General features: G+C 41.6%; 1 protein-coding gene across 7 annotated transcripts in view; it reads right to left on the reverse strand.

Moving 5' to 3' along the window:
- Dock4 (dedicator of cytokinesis 4) overlaps nt 1-20,271 on the reverse strand; it is a 392,331-nt gene that overhangs the window by 33,215 nt on the left and 338,845 nt on the right. For all 7 annotated transcript variants that reach the window (XM_027419722.2, XM_027419723.2, XM_027419721.2 and 4 more), the window contains 6 exons: nt 19,747-19,842; nt 18,871-18,931; nt 14,816-14,909; nt 7,416-7,564; nt 4,491-4,577; nt 2,639-2,743 (listed from right to left, as the gene is read on the reverse strand). In XM_027419722.2, the coding sequence (XP_027275523.1) occupies nt 2,639-2,743; nt 4,491-4,577; nt 7,416-7,564; nt 14,816-14,909; nt 18,871-18,931; nt 19,747-19,842 (592 nt within the window). The remainder of the gene's footprint in view (nt 1-2,638; nt 2,744-4,490; nt 4,578-7,415; nt 7,565-14,815; nt 14,910-18,870; nt 18,932-19,746; nt 19,843-20,271) is intronic.

Here is a 20,271-nt window from a genome sequence, read left to right on the forward strand (position 1 = left end):
ACTTTTGATTTTTAAAAGCATACTGTCTTTAAAGATTGACTTTAAAAAAATATTGTGTGAGTGTATGCCACCTGTTATATAAGTGCCCACGGAGGCCAGAAGAGGATGCTGGACCTCCTGGGACTGTTCTTAAGGCAGTTTTGAGCGGCTTGGCATGGCTGCTGGGAAGCCAATTGGGGTCCTTCTGGAAGAGCAGCTGCTCTTAACCCAAGCCATCCTTCTAGCCCTATACACCTTTACCTTACAGTAATTACACGTCATAGATGGGAATCCAGGATGCTCAATGTATGCTTATAACTAAAGTTGGATCTTAGCCAGCACTACATGACTGCTTTGTTGCCTTCAGCACGTTTACCGTCATGGGCCTCTTCCTCCATAAAAATATAAAAAGATTTATCAGATTACTGGTTGGTTAGAGATAGACACATCAATATTGACAACATTTATCAATATATAGGATGGATATATATACATATATATATATATATATATATATATATATATATAATTTATAGAATATTATTACATTTCCTTCACCCTAAAGGTTATTTTGTTTTCTTCTGACAGTTTAAAGAAATAAAAAGCTTTTTGGGTCCCTAAAACTTGTATGGTCTCTAAACACTATACCTATAATGTACAATGGATTAGTCAACTCTTGGCAATGATATGGAAGAAAACGTAGCCTTTCATATTGTACAATTTTGTATCAACAAAGGAAGAGGCCCCCCTACATCAGAGGCATACTTTGCCCCTGCTTTGGGAGTCTCTAGGCCCCCATGTTGCTCACTGCTCCAGAAGGCCACCACTCTGCTGACAACCAGGTCCCAGGGCTCTGTTCTTCAAGGGGTGCTGACACGAGACCAGGACTGGCCTGTCCACATCTAAAATGTAGTCTTTTCAATTGAGTAAATGCTCTGCATTTGTCTTAACTTTTGATGGGGAACTGATCTTTCTTTCTCCTTCAGGCAGACCTACCTGCCGATTCTTGTGCATTTTTCTTTTCAAAGTGCAACAAGGAGATTTTATATAATGTCTGTACAGCACTCAAGTACATGGTCCTTTCAGGCAATTAAAGAAAATGTCAGCTCACTGTCTGAACACCTTTTCCTATTGTTGTGGCAAAACCTCTGGACAAAGGCAACTCAGGGAACGAGGGTTTACTCTGCTCATAGTTGTAGGGCACTGTTCTTCATGGCTGGGAAGTCATAGTGATAGCAGCAGGCCACATGTCAGTCCACACAGGAAGAAGAGAGTGCTGAAAGTTCCTGCTAAGCTCATTTCCTCTTTTTCATGTAGGGCATTCTCGAGCATAATCTAGTCTAAAGATCCCTCACACAAGTGCCTGCAGGCTTGTCTCCCAGGTGAGTACAGATCCTCTAAGTTAACAGCCAACAACATACCATAACCATCACACAATTCGAAACATAAATATCTACTTACATCTTTGGATGTTTGGCTCATTCTATCAACCAATCATTTATCTACTTTATCTAAAACGTAGATAAGTTAAAGATTAAACAATAAATGAAGTCTTTCTCCTTTTCCTTCTCTGAGTATGCCACCTTGTCTTTTCTCATACTCTTACAGTTACGGCAGGATTTAGATCAACATAAATATTTTAACATTGAGATTTGAAGTTGTAATGCACTCAGTATGGGGTGTGTGTGTGTGTGTGTGTGTGTATGTGTGTGTGTGTGTGTGTGTGTGGTGTTATTTTGAGACAGTCTGGCTGGCCTTGGATTCTTGATCATCTTGCCTGTAGTTGAGTGCTGGAATTATAGCCACTATGAGTGGCTGTTTGTTTTCTAAGATAGGATCTCACTCTGAAGCCCAGGCTGGCCTAGAGCTCATCACATGGCCAAAGCTGATTGTAAAGTTGTGGCAATTCTCCTGCCTCAGCCTCCCAACTGTTGGCAGGCCATGATTCAGCTACCATACTTGGCTGACAGATAGATTCAGTTCATCAGGAATGCAGAGAACTTCTCCACAGTGCCCTGAGGAAGGAAATGAACTCTTTCATCCAGTGTTTCAAAACAGGGAGGATGCTACGGACAGAGGTTTCCAATGAACACATGCATATATAAAATATAACATGGCTAAGTGTAAAGAAAGTATTTTATATCTACCACACAAGGTCTCCAAATTGCCCTTTGTAGAAACAGTTTATACAGGCAATGTATCAGATGTCTCTGCTGGGTGACATTTACTTTTTTACATAGTCATCAAAAAGGTCAGAGCACACTTTTCTGTGGTTCTGGAAGTAAGATTTCTACTTGATGTGACTCTGTTATTTCCTACAGTCTACAACTCCAGGCCCTCTTATTGACTACCTCTATCTTCTCTAATGCTAACTATGGAACTTGCACACAGAACACAACAGTGAATGCCACACAAGGGAAGTCATAATCACTGTTCCTAAAGTAAACTCAGAAACTGGTAGATTGTTTGATCTTGAGAAACTGTTCAAGACAAAATATTCTAGGTTCATAGTTTCACAAATTAAAAGGGTAAAAAAAAGAAAGTCATGATGCCATCGCCTCCTTGTTACTTATCATAAAATACCATTAATTTCTTAGTTTCCTTGATTGGAGGATCTGAGCTAGAAGGATTAAAGCCAATTAAGAAGTGTATTACTTACTCTTAAGAAAAATGGGAATTTTTTCCCGTAAAATCCAACTCGGAAGAACTCAGGTTCCAAACGCTGCTGGTCCATAATTTTGTCATACAAAGAGGCTTCCATCATCTGGGAAAGCACAGAGGAAGTTCTGTGAATTGCATCCCACATTTCAGCCTGACTAATAAAGGAACATACTTCCATATACAGGAGAAAAAGGACTTCTGATTCCCCTTTAAATATTTCCAGGAGAGGATCAGCAAACCAACTTCATAAATACATACTGAGTAAAAATTTCAGGTTTTGTAGGCTACATGGTCTCTCTGACAAGCCACAACTCCCCAGGACACAAGCAGAAGTTTACTGGCCCTTTAAAGGACCAAGGGTTTTACTACATGTTACCACCAGAGCAGAAAATTTCTATAAGCCTACCACGGAAATGTTTACAAGTAGAAATTAACATGAATAATTAGAAGCCAAGCCTTTTGGGAGAACGTCTGTGTGAGGTGTACTCTCAGCCGTGGATTTGCTCCTCCCTTGCACACACCAGTTCAGAACATGAGGAAGGTACAATTTTGTATAGGTGGGATGGGGGTAAATCACCAACCTGAGCCAAGGGAGGTGTGCACACAAAGTGCTGTCTAGGCTAAAAGCTCTTAAGTGTGGCTTTGACAATGTTCAAACTAGGTAGCACACGATGCTATGGCTTCCCTTTTGTGGTACTATCATCCCTGGGGCTTCCAGGGAAAGACTAATATTATAGTTGAAGGCTTCCCCCTCCCCCAGTAACACACCCCAGAGAGCAGTTGGTATGAAGTGCAATGCTTGGGGTTTATAAAAATCTTAGTGACTATGGCACCCAAGGGCTCTCACTGGTAAACAATGTAACCTCACTTCTGTTGCAGGGATAGGATGCCAGGAGGAGTTGAACAGCAATGTTTGTAAAGCTGTGGGCCCTGCCAGCATCAGCATGATGTACCGAGGTTAAAATGAGTTTATTTTTTCCTTTAGTTCTCAAGCTTAGAAGAAATATTGATGACCTACTGACATGAAATACTATGACAAAAGTAGAGGGTAAGTTCCCAGCAGGTGACTAAGATGCTTGTGGTAGTGCAAGGGGACTTGGCAAGCTGTTGAAAGCTTATGTTCTCATGTTTCCAATGGCAACCTCAAAAGTGGAAAGGAGTATCATTTTCACTTTAATACAGAAAAGCAAAGGATCTTGTCTTAGAAACCTAGATAACCTCAGCACTTATCAGGACCTTGAATACTATACCATGACACAAAATGCTGGTAACTCCCAAGAATAAGTACTGTTTGAACTTAAAAGCAAGGAGATACAAACAAATGACTCAGGAATACAGAATATTAAGATCCCTGAGTACCTGGCACTAAAACCCTGGTTTAGTGAGGACAGATTTCTGAAGGTACAGAGAGAGTTCATGTAGCATTTGTCCCTAATTTATTTTAACATGAGAGCCACCTAGCCATTTCTACAATTTTATTTTGCAGATTGTGATAGTATGAATTGCATATTGTCAGAGAGATTTCTGAATAACTGGGAAGCTCTTCAGTGTAGAGATTTCCACAATAAACTTAAAATATTAATCCTGCATTAGATTGTGCATTTCAGATGTGGGACTTTAAAAACAGATCGGGGGCTCTCTCTTTGTATGTTAAATAAAAGGACATACAGAGACCAATTTGCTCTTTTTTCCACATAAGTAGCTGAGTATGCTTCAGGGAAAATAACTTATCTTAGAACAAGTTTCTGCAAGGTGTATGAAGATGGTCATAGTGTTGATTTCCTACAGCCCCACTGGGACACCGATTAAAAGATCATCACACCAGATTCACAGTCACCCAGGTACTTTACCCTCATCTTGCTCAGGTTCCTGTAGTCATAGTAACTCTCATACTGCTCTGCAATCTTCCGGCACAAGATAATGCCATTCTCCCAACACTGTGGACCGAAAGCAACACAAAAGTAAGCATTCATTGCATTTCTACACCTCTATCCAAAGGTCAGGGTATGGATGCGTTTGGGTCATGAAGCCTTACTCTCTAAAGACTTTACAACAACCTAAAGTAGTAACACTGCCATTGTAACCATGAAAATGACATGGCAATTAACATGTAACTTGTCAAAACTCTTTAGAAAGTTAAAGATGACAACTCCTCATAACATGGTGTAAAAACCGTATTTTCTTGTGTCACAATCACACTCTGGAAACAACTATAGTTCACAATGGCCACACACATGGGTGCACACAGATTCTCAGTGCTCAGAAGGGAATCACCATTGATTCCTACAGCCCATTAATGCAAGCATGGCACCCTGGACTCTTTGCTTGGCTCGCATGTACTTACAAATTGTAAGGGCCATTAGGTTCTGGTTACATCAGTATGTTATTTTCAGAAGCAATGTTTCAATTTTATCATCTAACATACTATTAAAAAGTTTTTCTTCAAAAGCCCAGACTGTCAGTATTTGTGGCTTTAGAACTATACAACCTTTGCCACAATTATTCAACTCATCTATTATTATCTGAAATCCACATAGTTATGTCAGAATGGCTATGTTCTAACATGAAATTATGTATATAGAGGCAAATTTCATATAGTTTTCACATGTCGCATAGTATTCTTAATCTTTCCATTTCTTTCAAGCATTTAATAAATAAAAGCTATTTATGGCCTATAGGTGTAGGATTTTGGGTAGTGGTTTACATCCCTGACACATAGCACAGACTTTTGGGAATGGGTCAATTCATGAGATTTTGAAATAGCACACTGAATCAACCCTGGCGATAGGGTGACAGATGCCACAGCCAGATTGCCTACACAGAACCACAGCCAGACAATATGCGGAGAGTGAAAGACCTAGGAACACCCAATCCTAAACGGATGTCTCCATCAGATCCCTCCCCTCAGGCCTCAGGGAACTCTGCAGCAGAGGAGGCAGAAAGCATTTGAGAGCCAGAGGGACGGAGAACCAAGGACACAGGGCCCCTCAAGGACAGCAGGGCAGACACACATAGGAATTTACAGAGACCGATGCAGCATGCACAGGGCTTGCACAGATCTGTACTATGTGGGGTTCTAGAGCTGAAAGAAGTGAACACCTGCCCCAGCCCTAACCCAGAAGCTATCTCCAGTTGATAACCACTGGGCAAATGAAAACTTATTTTTCTCCAAGGGAGTCTCACTGGGAAAACAAACTAATCTTAAGGGCAGAGCCTGTGCTCAGCAGTAGATGGCCAACTGAAAGCAAACTCAATGATATCTTTGAAGGTTCTTCGTCTCACAATGTTGTATGAAGACTTTCCCCGCCATGTCAAGGAATATTACTTTAACTATGTGAAGAGGTGTTACATTTGTTTATATTGCATTTGTTTAATTATGGAAAGATGTGTTTCTTTTTTACCTTGCCTGTCTAACCACTTATTGGTCTAAGAAAAAGCTGAACTGGCCGATAGCTAGGCCGTAGAGAGATGTGCAGGGCTGGTGGCAGAGAGAATAAGTAGGAGGGGGAATCTAGGCTTCAGGGAGCGAGATTAAGGGAGAAAGAGAAGGAGACCCCTTGGGCCAGCCAGCTAGGCAGCCATCAGTTAGTCAGACATGACTACATACAGAAGGAGAGACAGGTAAAAAGCTCTGTGGCAAAACATAGATGAAGAGAAACAGGTTAAAATAAATTCTGAGAGCTAGAGGGATAAGCCTAAACCAAGGTCAAGCATTCATAATTAAATAAGTCTCTGTTATGATTTGGGGCCTGATGGTCTAAAAAACCCTGCCACACTTCCCCCTTTTCTTTCTTCTTTTTTAAAAATTATCTTTATGTTTTAATTTTATTCTCATTCTCTCTCTCTCTCTCTGGTTGTGTTTTTATGGGATTCATGAGTGTGTGAATGAGTGGGTCTCTGCATTCACATCTATTTTTGCACCTTTGCTTATGCTCTTTTCCTTCTGTTTGTTTTGTCCTATTCTGATGTGTGTATCTGTTTTTAGCATATTATATTATATTATATTATATTATATTATATTATTCCCTTAGAAGCCTGTTTATTTTCTAGTGAGAGACAGAAAAGGGGTGTATCTGGAGGGCAAGGGAGGAGGGGAGGAGCCAGGAGGAGTAGAGGGAAATTTCATAGCAGGAGGGAACAAAGACATTCACGTTGGTATTAGTATAAGGCTCCATCACTGTTGTTAGATAAATAATAAAGGAGGATATAAGGAAGCAATGTACTTGCATCAAATGTTAGACCTCCTAACTGCGTTCTATGGAGAATTGACAGCCACTTGTGGTATTTACTTCTCTGCTTCACCCCCGTGATACGTAAGGCCCCCCAAGGATTCAAGCCACATTAACACAGGTATCAGATTCATAGTCTTTAAAAACGGTCAGAGCCCTCGATGAGGGAAAGGGACGAAAGGGACAGGCAGGAGTGCTACACTAACTTCAGTAAGTCAGTGAGGTGACCTTGAGCATCCCAAGCATTTCCAGCTACATAAGGGCTGCTACAAACTTCCTTCATTTTACCTTGAAGGTAAAGGTAGAGTGAGTGAGTGCATTCTAATTTTTGGGAGCAGGTGGAGGAAGACAGTAGTTTTTCAGAGAACAAATGGCAGATTGCTATAATCTGAATGTTGAGTTTCTCCAAAATTCTGATGCTGAAGTCCTAACTCCTCACATATTAGGAGACAGGCCCCCAGCAGATGACTAGCGTGCTTCTGCAGTGTGAGGACCCAGCTGGAGAAGAAGGAGGAGTGAAGAACAGGGGTTGGCAGTGCTACGTACTTTGCCTCTGTCAAAGTTCTGGATGATGGTGAGGTGCAGGTGCTCCTTGCGCTGCCATTCTGTTTGCATGGGGTAGGTCAGGAACTCCCTGAGGGGCCGATCAGACCACTCCAGCAGCTCATCATACAAGAGGAGAGTGTAGGCAGCCTCTGCATGTCAAGGAAGAGGACAGAAAGTCAGTCAGGACTCAAAATCATTTCCTTGCAATTAGGATTGGTTTCCCAAACTCAACGCTTATTTCGGAATTTCATGAGATAGCAGAAAAAAATGTCAGGAACACAAGAAGGAACAAGTTAGTGAATAGTGACTTCCTTTGGTGACAGCATCATCACAGATTTGGTTTGAATCCTGGTGTTTCTATGATTTTCTGTATCTCTCTTGTTTTTAGTTATCCTTGCTACAACACTCACATGATTTGGGCATGGTTAACCTGTTCAAGGAAGTCATGTCATAGCCAATTCAAAGATGTAGCGTGGACATGCCATTGTTTACAGGGACAATCATAAGTATGTCTCTTGGAGATGAGGAGACTTCAAAAGCAAGCTAACTAACTACTAACGTGCTGGCCAGTTTTATAATAGCCAGACTTATTTAGGAAGAGGAAACCCCTAACTCAGAAAATGCTCCCACCAGATAGGCTTGTGAGCAACATTTATTGATTGATAATTTGATGTGGGAGGGCCCCACTCACTGTGGGCAGTACTACCCTTAGGTGAGGATGGTTGGAGATAGTATAAGACAGCAGACTGAACAAGCCATGGGGAACAAACCAGTAAGCAGCACTCCTCCATAGCTTCTGCTTCAGTTCAAGCCTTCTTCAGTTCCTGCGCTGACTTCCTTAGATGACAGGCTGTGATGTGAGTGTGATGTAAATTCTTGCCTCACCAAGTTCCCATTGGTCATTATTCCAGCAAGAGAAACCCTAACTAAGAAGCTAGCTAACTGGTTACTTAAGGGATGTACGCTTGAATCTAGAAAATGGGGGCAGGGGGAGGGAGGTGATTAAAAATGTAGCCAGAATTTATAAAGGGGCACAAAAGCCAGAGAAAGCTGAAGTGAAGACTAAAACCACAGCAAACACCTGCATTAGAGTTGGGACTGGTGAGGTGCTGGATGAAGTACATGCATGGGGGCTGTGTAAATGCTACATGGACTATGTAATAAGACCCTCCTGGATGAACCCACAAGGTCTCCCTATGTATCCTTGGCTTGCCCAGAACTTGCTATATAGATCAGGCTAGCCTCAAACTCAGAGATAAACCTGCTTCTGCCTCCTGAGTGCTGGAATTAAAGGCATGCACCACCATGACCAGCTCCTGGTCCCACAAATCTCAGTAAAGCTACTGAAACCACTATTGTTTGGCCTGACTGGCTTTACTACATACACAGGTAAAATGATTTTCCATACACAAAAGGAAAATTGACATGCATAGTTGACAGATAGGGAGTGTATTTAATGTACTATTTACCAATTTGTAAGTTGCTTCTTTTCCTGAATAAAATTCATAACTAAATAGGAATAATAATAATAGAACCAGAATTAATGGTCATAGATAAAGGGCTATAATAATTTCCCTTCAAAAACTATAACAGTCAACTCATTTTCTTAATTGAAGGAAAATACCCAGCCCTTATGTTACTAATCCACTTAACTACCATATTTCATGTCTCTCCAAAGATGTAATAGTAGCTTTAAATGCAATCTAAACACATATTTTTCCTTCACTTATCGGACTTAAGGCAACTACATAACAAGTCCCAAGGTACTGGACCAAGTTTCTACTCTAATACTGCGATTTTGCCATTTCTACACATCAAGCAGTGGAGGAAGAAAAGCCCAGGTTCTGTCATTTTGCTTTTGTCTCCTACCCATAGATGACCCCTGAGACAGCCTCTAGCTGTCATCCTTGCCAATGATCTTGGTGAATATAAAGTCTCCTAGCTTTATTTTTTGCAACAGTTTCTGTAACCCAGGACCACTCTCTCTTCCTCTTGTTGGACCACTCTTTCTTCCTCTTGTAGTATGTGCCCTGCTCCCAGTATGGCCTTCCCTCAGTGTGTGTGACCAAGGCATGGCCTTCCCTCAGTGTGTGTGACCAAGGCATGGCCTTCCCTCAGTGTATGACCAAGGCATGGCCTTCCCTCAGTGCATGACCAAGTCATCGCCTTCTCTTAGTGCATGACTAAGGCATGGCCTTCTCTTAGTGCATGACCAAGGCATGGCCTTCTCTTAGTGCATGACTAAGACATGGCCTTCTCTTAGTGCATGATCAAGGCATGGCCTTCTCTCAGTGCGTGACCAAGGCATGGCCTTCTCTCAGTGCGTGACCAAGCTGTTCTCCTGATAAACAAGCAGCTAAAATGATACCCTTAGGTTTGGGGCGGGGGGGGGGGGGGGGGGGGGGCAGGGGGCAGGGGTGCTAACCATCTGGTTGCTCCCATCATCTCCCTCCATGTAATTTAAGTAGAAATGACTCAGCCATTGTAGTTTCTAAGAAACCTTGGTAGCGGCAGGGCTCCTAGACTTAAGAGTTGAAGCCCTTGGGTGCTACCCTCAGCTTTAGAGGAACAGTGAGATGTGCCTTGGTCCAGGGAGAGCCAAGCACAAAGAAGATGTCCATAGTGTGCTTGCTGGCCTTCTTCCTGTGGAGACTAAATGTGAGATGGACAGGGTTTTCTCTAAGGATGAAAAAGGGTGGACACAGACATAGAAACAACAGAGGTTGTCATGGCAAACTGCTCTGGCTGTGCAGGAGAAAAAAAAAAAAAGGTTGCCATGGCAGGCTGCTCTGGCTGTGCCGGAGAAACAAAGTGGTTGCCATGGTAGACTGCACTGGCTGTGTAGGAACCATAAGCTCACTTTGGGGAGTGTGCTGTACTCCGAGAACTGTCTAGCCAACTGTGTTCCCTTCTTGGACCATGAGGATCTACACCAACTGGTGCGAGAGTCTGCTCCTTCAAGCCTGAGTAACTCCTATGTTCTTCTAGTGGCAGACATGCCTCTGGGGCCATCTCCCCTGTTTTTCCCGTTTCTTTTCCTTCTCCCAGCATTGGAGCACTTCCCAGAGAATAACTGAGCTAGTCTCAGCATTAAAAGGCTACTGGCATGCCCTTTTCACAGATGCCCATGCAATGACACAGCGGGCTCTGAAAGTCAGATTCATAGAAAGAGAGCATAAGGAATGGAGAGGTAGTGTTGAATAGGCAGAGCGTTTCAGTTGGGAAGCTAAGGAGAGTTCTAGAAATCAATGGCAAGGTGCATAAACTGCATGCTTGAAACTGTTTATGGTTGCCATTTGATGGTGGCACACGGTTTTAATCCCAGCACTGAGGAGGCAGAGGCAGGTGGATCTCTGTGAGTCTGGTCTACAGGGTAAGTTCCAGGACAGCTAAAGCTATATGCAGAGAAAACCTCTGTCTGGAAAAAAACCAAAAAACCAAAAAACCAAAAAAACCGAAATCAATCAGTCAAAAAAAAAAAAGACAAGATTATGGTGGAAAAGCACATGTGAATTTAAAAAGTTTCTAGCCCCTCTGCTACTTCCCAGACATGTCATCTTTAGAAGGTCAGGTATAGGTGAGTGACACCTGGGAAGTCTGAGAAAGTAGAGATACTGATGGGTACTGAGAAATGACTGCTGGCATGGAGATGTCAAATCACAACTCCTTCAGACTGTGACTGGGAAAGTGCTGATACACAGCTGAGGGGTGTGAGCATTTTGAGAGCATCACTGGACATGCTGATCAAGGGAAAGCATACGTGTCATGTGTGGCCCTCATGACACCCTCTTGAACAACTTAAAGTTCCACCTTTGTGTTCCTGGTGTTACAGTGTCCGTGCTGTTCTGTGCTCACCTTTGTGTTACCAATGTTAGTGTCCATGCTGTTCTGTGCTCACTTTTGTGTTCTTTGGGGGCTGATATGTATTGAAGAGGGATGGATTCCAATGGACAATCTTTTAAGGAGTTTAAAATTCTAAACAGAAAGTACCACTGCGTGGCTAACTACAGGCCACTCCATTATTCTGACAAGTGTACAGGGAGGAAAAGGATACACAAAAAGAAATAGCACAGAAGAATGGAGATGAATTAGGAATGCAAGGCAGCATTGGAGAAGGTTGAGAAAGGTTGAGTCACTTCTACAGAAAGGAAGGTTCTCCCAGGAACTCCACTTTCTTCAAGGACACACACAAAAATGAGGACATAGGAGAGAACAAACTAGTGAGATGACTCAGGAGGTATAGGTCATAACGTATAAGCCTGGTGACCTGAATTTGATTGTGCAACCTACGTAATGATGGGAAAGATAACTGACTCCAGAGTCTTCCTCTGTCCTCTGCACTAGCATAAGGTGCAAGCCCATACATTCACATCATGTGCACACACACACACACACACACACACACACACACACACACACACACACTACTGAAAGCAAAACAAAAGAGACTGGGGAAAAGATGGAAAGGTCAGTTCAGCCTATGGATAAAGGATGGTAAGTATGGAGTTGGTGAGGGAACCTGAAGGATGAGAACCCAGGACAGGGTCTACTTCAAGGAGAAAGAATCCATAAACCTTAGGACTCAACTTGAAGGAGATTAAAAAGAGCCCTGGATAGTATCCAGGTCTCCAGACTATAAACAGATAGTGGGGTGAAGGCCTCGATTTGCCATTCTCAAACCCACGGAGAGGGTTCGGGTTAAGAGGACCAAGCACCTTCCACTCTATCTTTTCTAGTAAGCACAATGAACCATGTCAACAGAATAATAAGGCAATTCTTAGAAGATTCTGATAAGTAATTAGGAGCAAGTGGAGCAACTAGGAAAAGCCACACTTGAAGATTATCATAATATACTAAGTTGCCTACTGTTATTTTTTGCCTTTTATGTCTCCTATCCCAGACTTTCTGCAAATGGGACTGGACAATCACAGCCCCTGGAAAAGCTTTTCTCTTACAGGGCTGGAAAAAGGCTTCTCATGACATGGAGTTCTTATACTTTGTGTCTTCCTCCTTCTCTTCCAACCTCAGCTCCACAGCCAGACTCCTAAGAACTGGGAGTGCCTGGGCCATGGGAAGAGTGGGGAGCTGAACAGAAAAAGGAGCTCAAGAGAGATCTTTCATTTTGTATATGAAGTTTTGGGCCAATTTCCACATATCTGTGGAGCACACCATGACTGAGGTAAGCAACACACAATGGTATAGATCATAACCAAGGAGCCGAGACCCGAGTTGTGTGGTGCACATGCAGAGAACTGGAATAGCAGTGCAGAGGCCTTAAAAACCAGACATTAGAATCACAACCCCCCCAAAAGTGGCACAGGACCTGAGGTTCAAACCTAACTGGACTGATTGCCAAAATTAAAAATATCAATTTTGACAGAACGCTGAATCTTGTAACATAATGTTCAAGAGGTCCAGGATGTAATCTAAAATTACTTGGCATTCAAGAAACCAGAGAACTAAATAACTATCCAAGGGAAAAAGCAATTAACAGATGCCAACCCGAAGATGACTCACAGTTTGGAATCTTAGACTATGAGGCAGCTTTTGAAACCATGCCCCACATAGTAGATGTGAACACTCTTCAACAACTGAAAAGATGAATTCTTTGTATAGAAACTGAAGCAATGAGAAGCAAACAACAAAATGGAAATTTTAGAATGGAATACTAGAATAACAAAACAAACATTTTATTGGAAGGGCTCAGTCACTGAATGGAGATGATAGAAGAGAACTAGTGGCCTTGACATAAAGAAAATTAACTACCTGGCCTAAACCACAGACAAAAGTAAAGTTGGAGGAAAAATGACAATGAGGAGAGACCAAATACTCATTCCACAGCAGTCCCAAAAGAAAGGACTGGCATATAAAATATATTTTTAGAAAATAATGCCTAAAACTTTTCAAATTTGGTGAAAATTGGTGATCTATATGTTTATAGATCAGAAGAGCTCAGCAAACCTAAACATGTTAAGTTTAAAGAAACCATGCTATGTATGTCATAATCAAACCATTGAAGATCAAATACAAATTCTCAAAAGCAACCAGAAGCCATTTTGTAACAGGTCATTAAAATAACTACATACTTCTCACCAAAAGCAGGGAAGCCAGGAGACAATTACAACACTTTTGAAGTATGAAAATAAAAGAACTATTCACCTAGATTTCTGACTCCAGCAAACATGCCCTTCAGGGGTGAGGTATGCTATGGCTGGTCCAGGAATGTCCATCAAAGCCCCGTGTGTTAAAGTTCGGTCCTGGGTTTGAGAGACAGCTCATTAAGAGTACTTGCTGCTGCTCCAGTGGACCTGAGTCCCATTCCCAGAACTAACGTTAGCTGACCCTCAACCACTTGCAATTCCAGCTTCAAGGGATCTAACACCTTTTCTTGCTTCAGAAGGTACCTGCACATTTATGCTATTCACTTTTGCACATAAAATCTTAAAAGAAGAATCCTGGCCCTTACTTATGTCAGTGTTATGGAGAGAGGGTTGGGAACTGTGAGAGGTGGGGGTTGGTGGAAAGGTTTAGGTTATCAGGGCCACGCATAAAGAACATTGTGAGGCTTCTTTTTGCTTTCTCTCAAGTCATAGCCATACCACAAGTGGTTATGCTCTGCTATACACTCTCCCGCCATCTCCCCAACCTACTTTGCTACAAGCCCAGAAGTGACAGGGCCAACTAACAATGCACCAAAGCTCCAAAACTCTGAACCCAAGCAAACTTTCCTTCTTTTTAAGTTGGTTATTGTAGATACTGTTTCAATAACAAAGGTGGCTAATACAAGAGGCGATAAAGATATTATTAGATGGAGAAAAACTTAAGAGAACTCTTCACTATTCAAACTCTTAAAAGCACTGAAATTCTTGAGGATAAATAAAAATGGTAAGGGGAACTGAGAACTTCACGAATGAAGAGTCATCCAAGTGGCCAGTCTCTTAGTAAACATAGTACACCTAAAAATTCTTTAACATCAGTGTGCCCATGCAAAGCGAAGATGATGGCAGCATTTGATGGAATTTCCAGTGAAGACAGACAGACGGACGGACGGACACACACACACACACACACACACACACACACACACACACACACACACACACACACACGTACCTCTCAGAATAGGGAAGACCCAGAGATCTATATGGTTATAAAGATCCCATGTTCAAATTAAGACAGCAAAAGACTAAGTGCAAGCATACTGTAAAGAGCTATGTATGTACTTTCATAATCCCAAGGGCGACCTCTGAGAGATCATTCAAAGGCAGGGTCAAAAATTTTGATTTTAAAAGAGAAGTGCCTGGTTCTTTGTCTCTAATTACAAAAAGCAGAGGAGTTATCATGTTTAATGCATCAGTAACTAGCTCACGTCCCTCAGTCTGAGCCCCAAGCAGAATTACCTGTGAAATTCTGTGCCTTGAGGTGCAGATCGTAGAGTTTGTGGATGTAGCGGATGTACATCTCCTCCTTGTTCAGCTCAGTCTTGTAGAAGTTCTGTGGAAATGAGCACAGGCCTGGTGTTTGCACAGCACTGAGTCCGGCAAGTATTTCCTTCTACTGTGTTAGAGTTCTATGTCTTCTAGGGCAGGAGAACTGATGCACATTTTCCCCTTGGAAGCATCTTTTTAATAATGAAATGAGGGGACTAAATGATTCTATCTGGTGATTTTGGATAAGATGGTAATAATTGGGTTATAATCAATGATTCGAATTTCTTCTTTCACTTTCTTTTTCTTTTAAGACAGAGTTTTGTATGTAGCCTATACTGGCCTAGAACTCACAACCTGACCCTCCTGCCTTAGAGTCCAAGAGCCTGAACGGCCACTATACCCAGTGGTCTCTTGTTACTTTCCATTATTTGTTCCCAGTTTAGCAGTCAACTGGGTAGTCAGCCTATGTAACTAAAATATTAAACATATGTAATAAATTACTTGTATATTCAACATGCAGATTGCAGCAAGGATATTTTTGATTTCATATATAGATATAAATATAGATATAGATATAGATATATATTCTAAGGAAATATCTAGGACATAAAGTAAGAATGTATACACAAGTTAAATGAGTTTTTCTTGCCATCATGTGGCACACGCCTTTAATCTCAGCAGAAGGAAGAGAGAGAGCAATCTCTGAGTTTGAGGCCAGCCTGGTCTACATAATGAGTTTCTGGCCAGCCAGGGCTACATCCAGAGACCCTATCTAAAAAAAAAAAAAAATCAAAACAAAATATAAAGCATTTTTCTCCCCTGGAAAATTGTGTTAAAAGAACGTATGAAAATGTTTGTTATTGTTAAGTTACATTTCTAAGTTATGTTTCCTTTCCTTTTTTCTTTTCTTTTTCTTTCTTTTTTTCCTGTTATTTATTTATTTATTTATTTATTTATTTATTTATTTATTTGAGACAGCTTTACTATGTAGCCCTGGCTGACCTTGAGCTCATTATATAGACTAGGTTGGCCTCAAACTCCCGGAGATCCACCTGCCTCTGCCTCTCTAGTGCTAGGATTAAAGCATGCCTGGCAATTGTAGTAAGTTTTAATGTTTCCAGTTTATGTTAAAAACATAGAGGTATCAAAAATTTTACTTCTGCTTATTATTAAGGAATGTGCTTACTGAAAACACTAAATGAAATAATAAATTTTGTTTTATAAATCTGGATTTTATTAAACTTTTCTAAACTATTTTACCAAGTTTTATCAAAAATCCAATTTTGACTTGCCTGAGCTGCAGGGGTGTTATGAAATCCCTGCTTTAGACACATAAGCTCAACTACTACTTCTTGTTGTTTGGCCTGAAGCTACTCTATGTGAAAGACACTGAAGAGTGACAGTTTCTGAGACAAAAAATGCCAGGAATGCTATAGGTTTCTATAGTTGATGAGCCAGGGCTTCTTACTTTGGACAAGTTGAGGGGGTAAACCTCAGGGCTGCATCCATGTATTCACTATCTGTCCACTCTCTGACTGGGATCCAAGCACTCTCCAGTATGCGGACACTCAGGTTGAGTTGAGTGCATTACTACCTCTAACCCACACCATCTGCTCTCTCCTTGCCTTTCATTTCCTGTAGATCCTGGCATTCTTTAAAAAGACAAATAAACAATGCTACTCAAACCTCCCTCATTATCCCCCAAATCATCTTAATTAGCAGGAATTGTACCATAAACACATCTCGCAGCCCCACAGCAGGTTTTACATTATTAAAGGATGATTTGCTCTAATAGCTTTCTGGTAAGGAGCTGTGTTCTCTGAGAACAAAAATAAGCGATCACTCTGGAAATGAATATTCCTCCTTAAGAGAAAAACAAAAGCCAACATCTCCCCAGCCGGCAGATGACAATCTCTCACATATGTCTGCTAAAAATCATAACACGAGAACAAAATAATAATTACAATTCCCCCAGTTAGTCATGTCAGATCTTAGGTGCTGTCACCAACTGCACATTGGAGCTAAGCTGGAACTGCATACCAGCAGACATAGAGGCACCCTGCTCAGGATCTGCTGCTGACCTCACAGGAAGGAGCAGTGAGGAGAACCATATTGCTACCAGAAAGCCTCAAAAACTTTCCATATGGAGTAGGAGCTAAAGAGATTAGCTTCAAAGTGATAGATTTGGGGTTTCAATAAGTATTCTTGTACTGGTTCAAAATTGGAACAGCGTTCAAAATGCTGGTGATTTCCTCTTTGTCACCTCAAAGCTCTCCGGATCAGTGTTGAGTGACAAGAAGGAACACAGGGCAAGGTATTCATTCTTGTACCAAAGGAAAGGGCTTCTTCTGTTGGACAAGTTGAGGGGAGGAACCTACAGGCTGCATTCATGTGTTCACCCCCGAAGAGAAGACCCTTGGAGAGAAGGTGAGGCTGACAGAACAGGGGTCCTGAGGAAACAGGAAGATGTTTTCTTTTGAGGTTGTTTATGAGCCTTTGTGCCTGGAGCTGGGGGGGGGGGGGATAGCCTGGGCTGAGGATTCAAACTGAAGCTCACAGAGCACGTGGCACACATGCAAGGACATGGAAAAGGCAGAGGTCCCTGACTGTGATGGAAGATAGTCAAACAGCAGTGAGAAAATGGGAGGCTGACCAGAGCGAAGGGCTGTGTCAACCTGAGAAAGGACTGTGCGAGGAGAAGTAAATGGCTAGCATAGTTGATGGGCTGATGGCCAGGCCACTGCTGGTTCTAAGGTGGAGGGATTATATAAGTACATCAGTGTGAATGTCAATGACGCACCCTCAGAGCATGCTTAGGTCTCACTATTTTTAGGGGCTGGTAATTGAGATAGAATGTAAGAATTCATTAAAAATGAGAAGGAAGAGGTGGGTGTGGTAAAGAGATGTCATGAACTCAGAAGAGCAATATAGCAAAAAATTGGGGCAACAGAAAGATAGTCAAGTGAAAGTTAGATATTTGAAAAGGGACTGAGAGGAATGAGAAAAACCAAATTAAAAGAAAACAATGGGCTGAATGAAGAGCAAAACAAAATCTCAAGGTGCAAGCCAAGTACAGCTGCAAAGGCTTCAGGGTGTCAGGGCAAGGGCGCCAACAGCAGCACAAGTGTTTAGAACAGACATTGAAGTTCACGTGTTCTTAGGAACATAAGGAAAAGAAACCATGACATTTACAGTGGAAGGAGTTGTTCCTCAATTCCAAATGAGATGAAGGAAAATTATCGAAAGCATTAGTTTACCATTTAATAAAATACCAAAATTAATGTCCAATGTATGATTATTCTTTTGTGGTGAGATACCATTCTGTTTAATAATAAGGTATATGACAGTTTTTATAAATTTTGGTTGGTCCAGAGTAATTGTGGTTAAGACTGTTGTTCATATGTATATATAATACTTAATTTTACTCCAAATAAATTTTCCCTGCATGATAAATTATACGGTCATCTGGTTATAATGCAACTCTTGGCAATAGTGTGATTAAGAATTCAGTCTGCAAAGAGGCTGGTGAGTGAAACTTAAGTATATTAAACAGAAAACTTTCATTAGTTAGAGGAGAGAGAGTTCAGTAATAGCTATTAAAATGTCATTTATTTATTCTAAACTCTGTGAGGATGAGAAACAGAGAGGAAATAGTCAACCTCAAAATAAAGGGACCTCCATTTGGATATTGTGCTTTTCCAAGGAAAGTAGCTAGACTAAGTGGAGTAAGCAATCCAACAGGGGAGGACAGTGCCTTCAGTCCTCTGTGATGTCGCTGAGGTCTGTCCACCGCTAGCAGGCAACACACAGCAGGGAGCATCATTCTGCACTGGTCCACCCTGAGGACTGCTTTTCTGGGCTTCATCCAACCTAAAGCTCACTATGTTCTTTTAAAAAAACATTCTTGTATTTTGGTAAGAAACAATCTGGAAAGGGGCACACATTCAAGATCACACCAAAAATTAGTATTTCTGCGAAGAACAGCAAGGGTTAGGAGGAAGGGAGAACCCATCCATGTTACTAACCAGAAGGCTAACTGTGCAGCCAATCTTTTTACCATCCACTTCTCCCATTTTCATGCAGTCCCTAAAAACAGAAAGCGAGAGTCACACTCAGAACTTCCTTTCACGGGGAAAACATAGTTTGTACTTTGGTGTCTTCTGTGGGGATAGGTGAGGTGCTGCCAGAGACCAGAGAGTGTGGATTCCAGGGGAAGGCTACTGGGCTGAAGGTCTCGAACTGGACTGGGAGCAGAGACTGACCCAAGCTGCAGGGTCTGCTGAGTTTCCTCTGTGTGACAAGGACTTTTACATCTATCTATCTGAGGTGTAAAGGCAGCGGTCAGTCTGACCAGAGACCATGAGAAGGAGAGTGGTGCTCTTCAAATAAGACAGAACCACCGTGCATAGAGTTGGGACAGCCTGCTGTCAAGATGAATGAAAATAAAAATAAAAATAAATTGTATTCGGGAACTGTACCAGTGTGGAAGCCCCCCTTTAAAGAGCATGCCACGTTAGTACAATCTCTATTCCCATCCTCACTCTAAACATGAAGTCTAGATCGTCACCCTAAAGTATTTGGACCACTGACAATTTTTGAGTGGGCAAGTCTAAATATGCAAAGATTTTTCTTTTCCTTCTTTCTATTTTTGAGGACGGTCAAGGACTCTGAGAACTCTTTCAACTCAACAAGACTTTGAAAGACTTATCAAAAACAGAACTAAACAAACAAGGAAACAAACACCAAAGCCTGACTCAAAACCCTGAACAAGCTGGTTTGAAGTCCAAGTGCTGATTAGCGAGTCTTTGAATGATTAACTCAAGTGGAATGCTAATTATAGTTCAGCTGTTTGAGCTTTTAACTAGAATGGAGCCTATTTGGAATCTTAAGAGGCAGCTTACCTGTAATCTAACAACCTCTCCATCAGCCGAGTGACAGTGGCAATTAATGAAACGCCACTTTCCCTCCATGTTTCCCGCTCAATTTTCTTTAGTAGACTGGAAAAGAAAGAACCCAGGGCATTTTCAACATTTATTTTTATCTGTCACCATGACAACCATTTTACTTTCATCAGTACCTTAAATGCCTTAGCAACCACCGCAACATCTCACAAGTAGCACAATTTGCAAACAATGGCTTACCTAGGGTAGGGACCAAATAGTGGAATTCTAATCCAGGAAGCATTGACAAAGCAAATCGATTTTCAGATTATCCAAGTCATAAAATATGAACACATGCACATAATCATGCTTTCAAGTACACACAAGCACCTCACAACTCAAAGACATATTTTCCCTAGCTTTTCTGTTATGCTGACGGAGACTGGTGCCTTGCCACATTAAATAACAGCGCAGAAGCAAACACAGGAGTCCCTGCAAGTTTACTTCAGAGTAAAGAGATTGCTTTAGTCCCATAAAAATGTTTTC

This window comes from Cricetulus griseus, chromosome 5 (genome assembly GCF_003668045.3).
Source record: "Cricetulus griseus strain 17A/GY chromosome 5, alternate assembly CriGri-PICRH-1.0, whole genome shotgun sequence".
Lineage (NCBI taxonomy): Eukaryota > Metazoa > Chordata > Mammalia > Rodentia > Cricetidae > Cricetulus > Cricetulus griseus.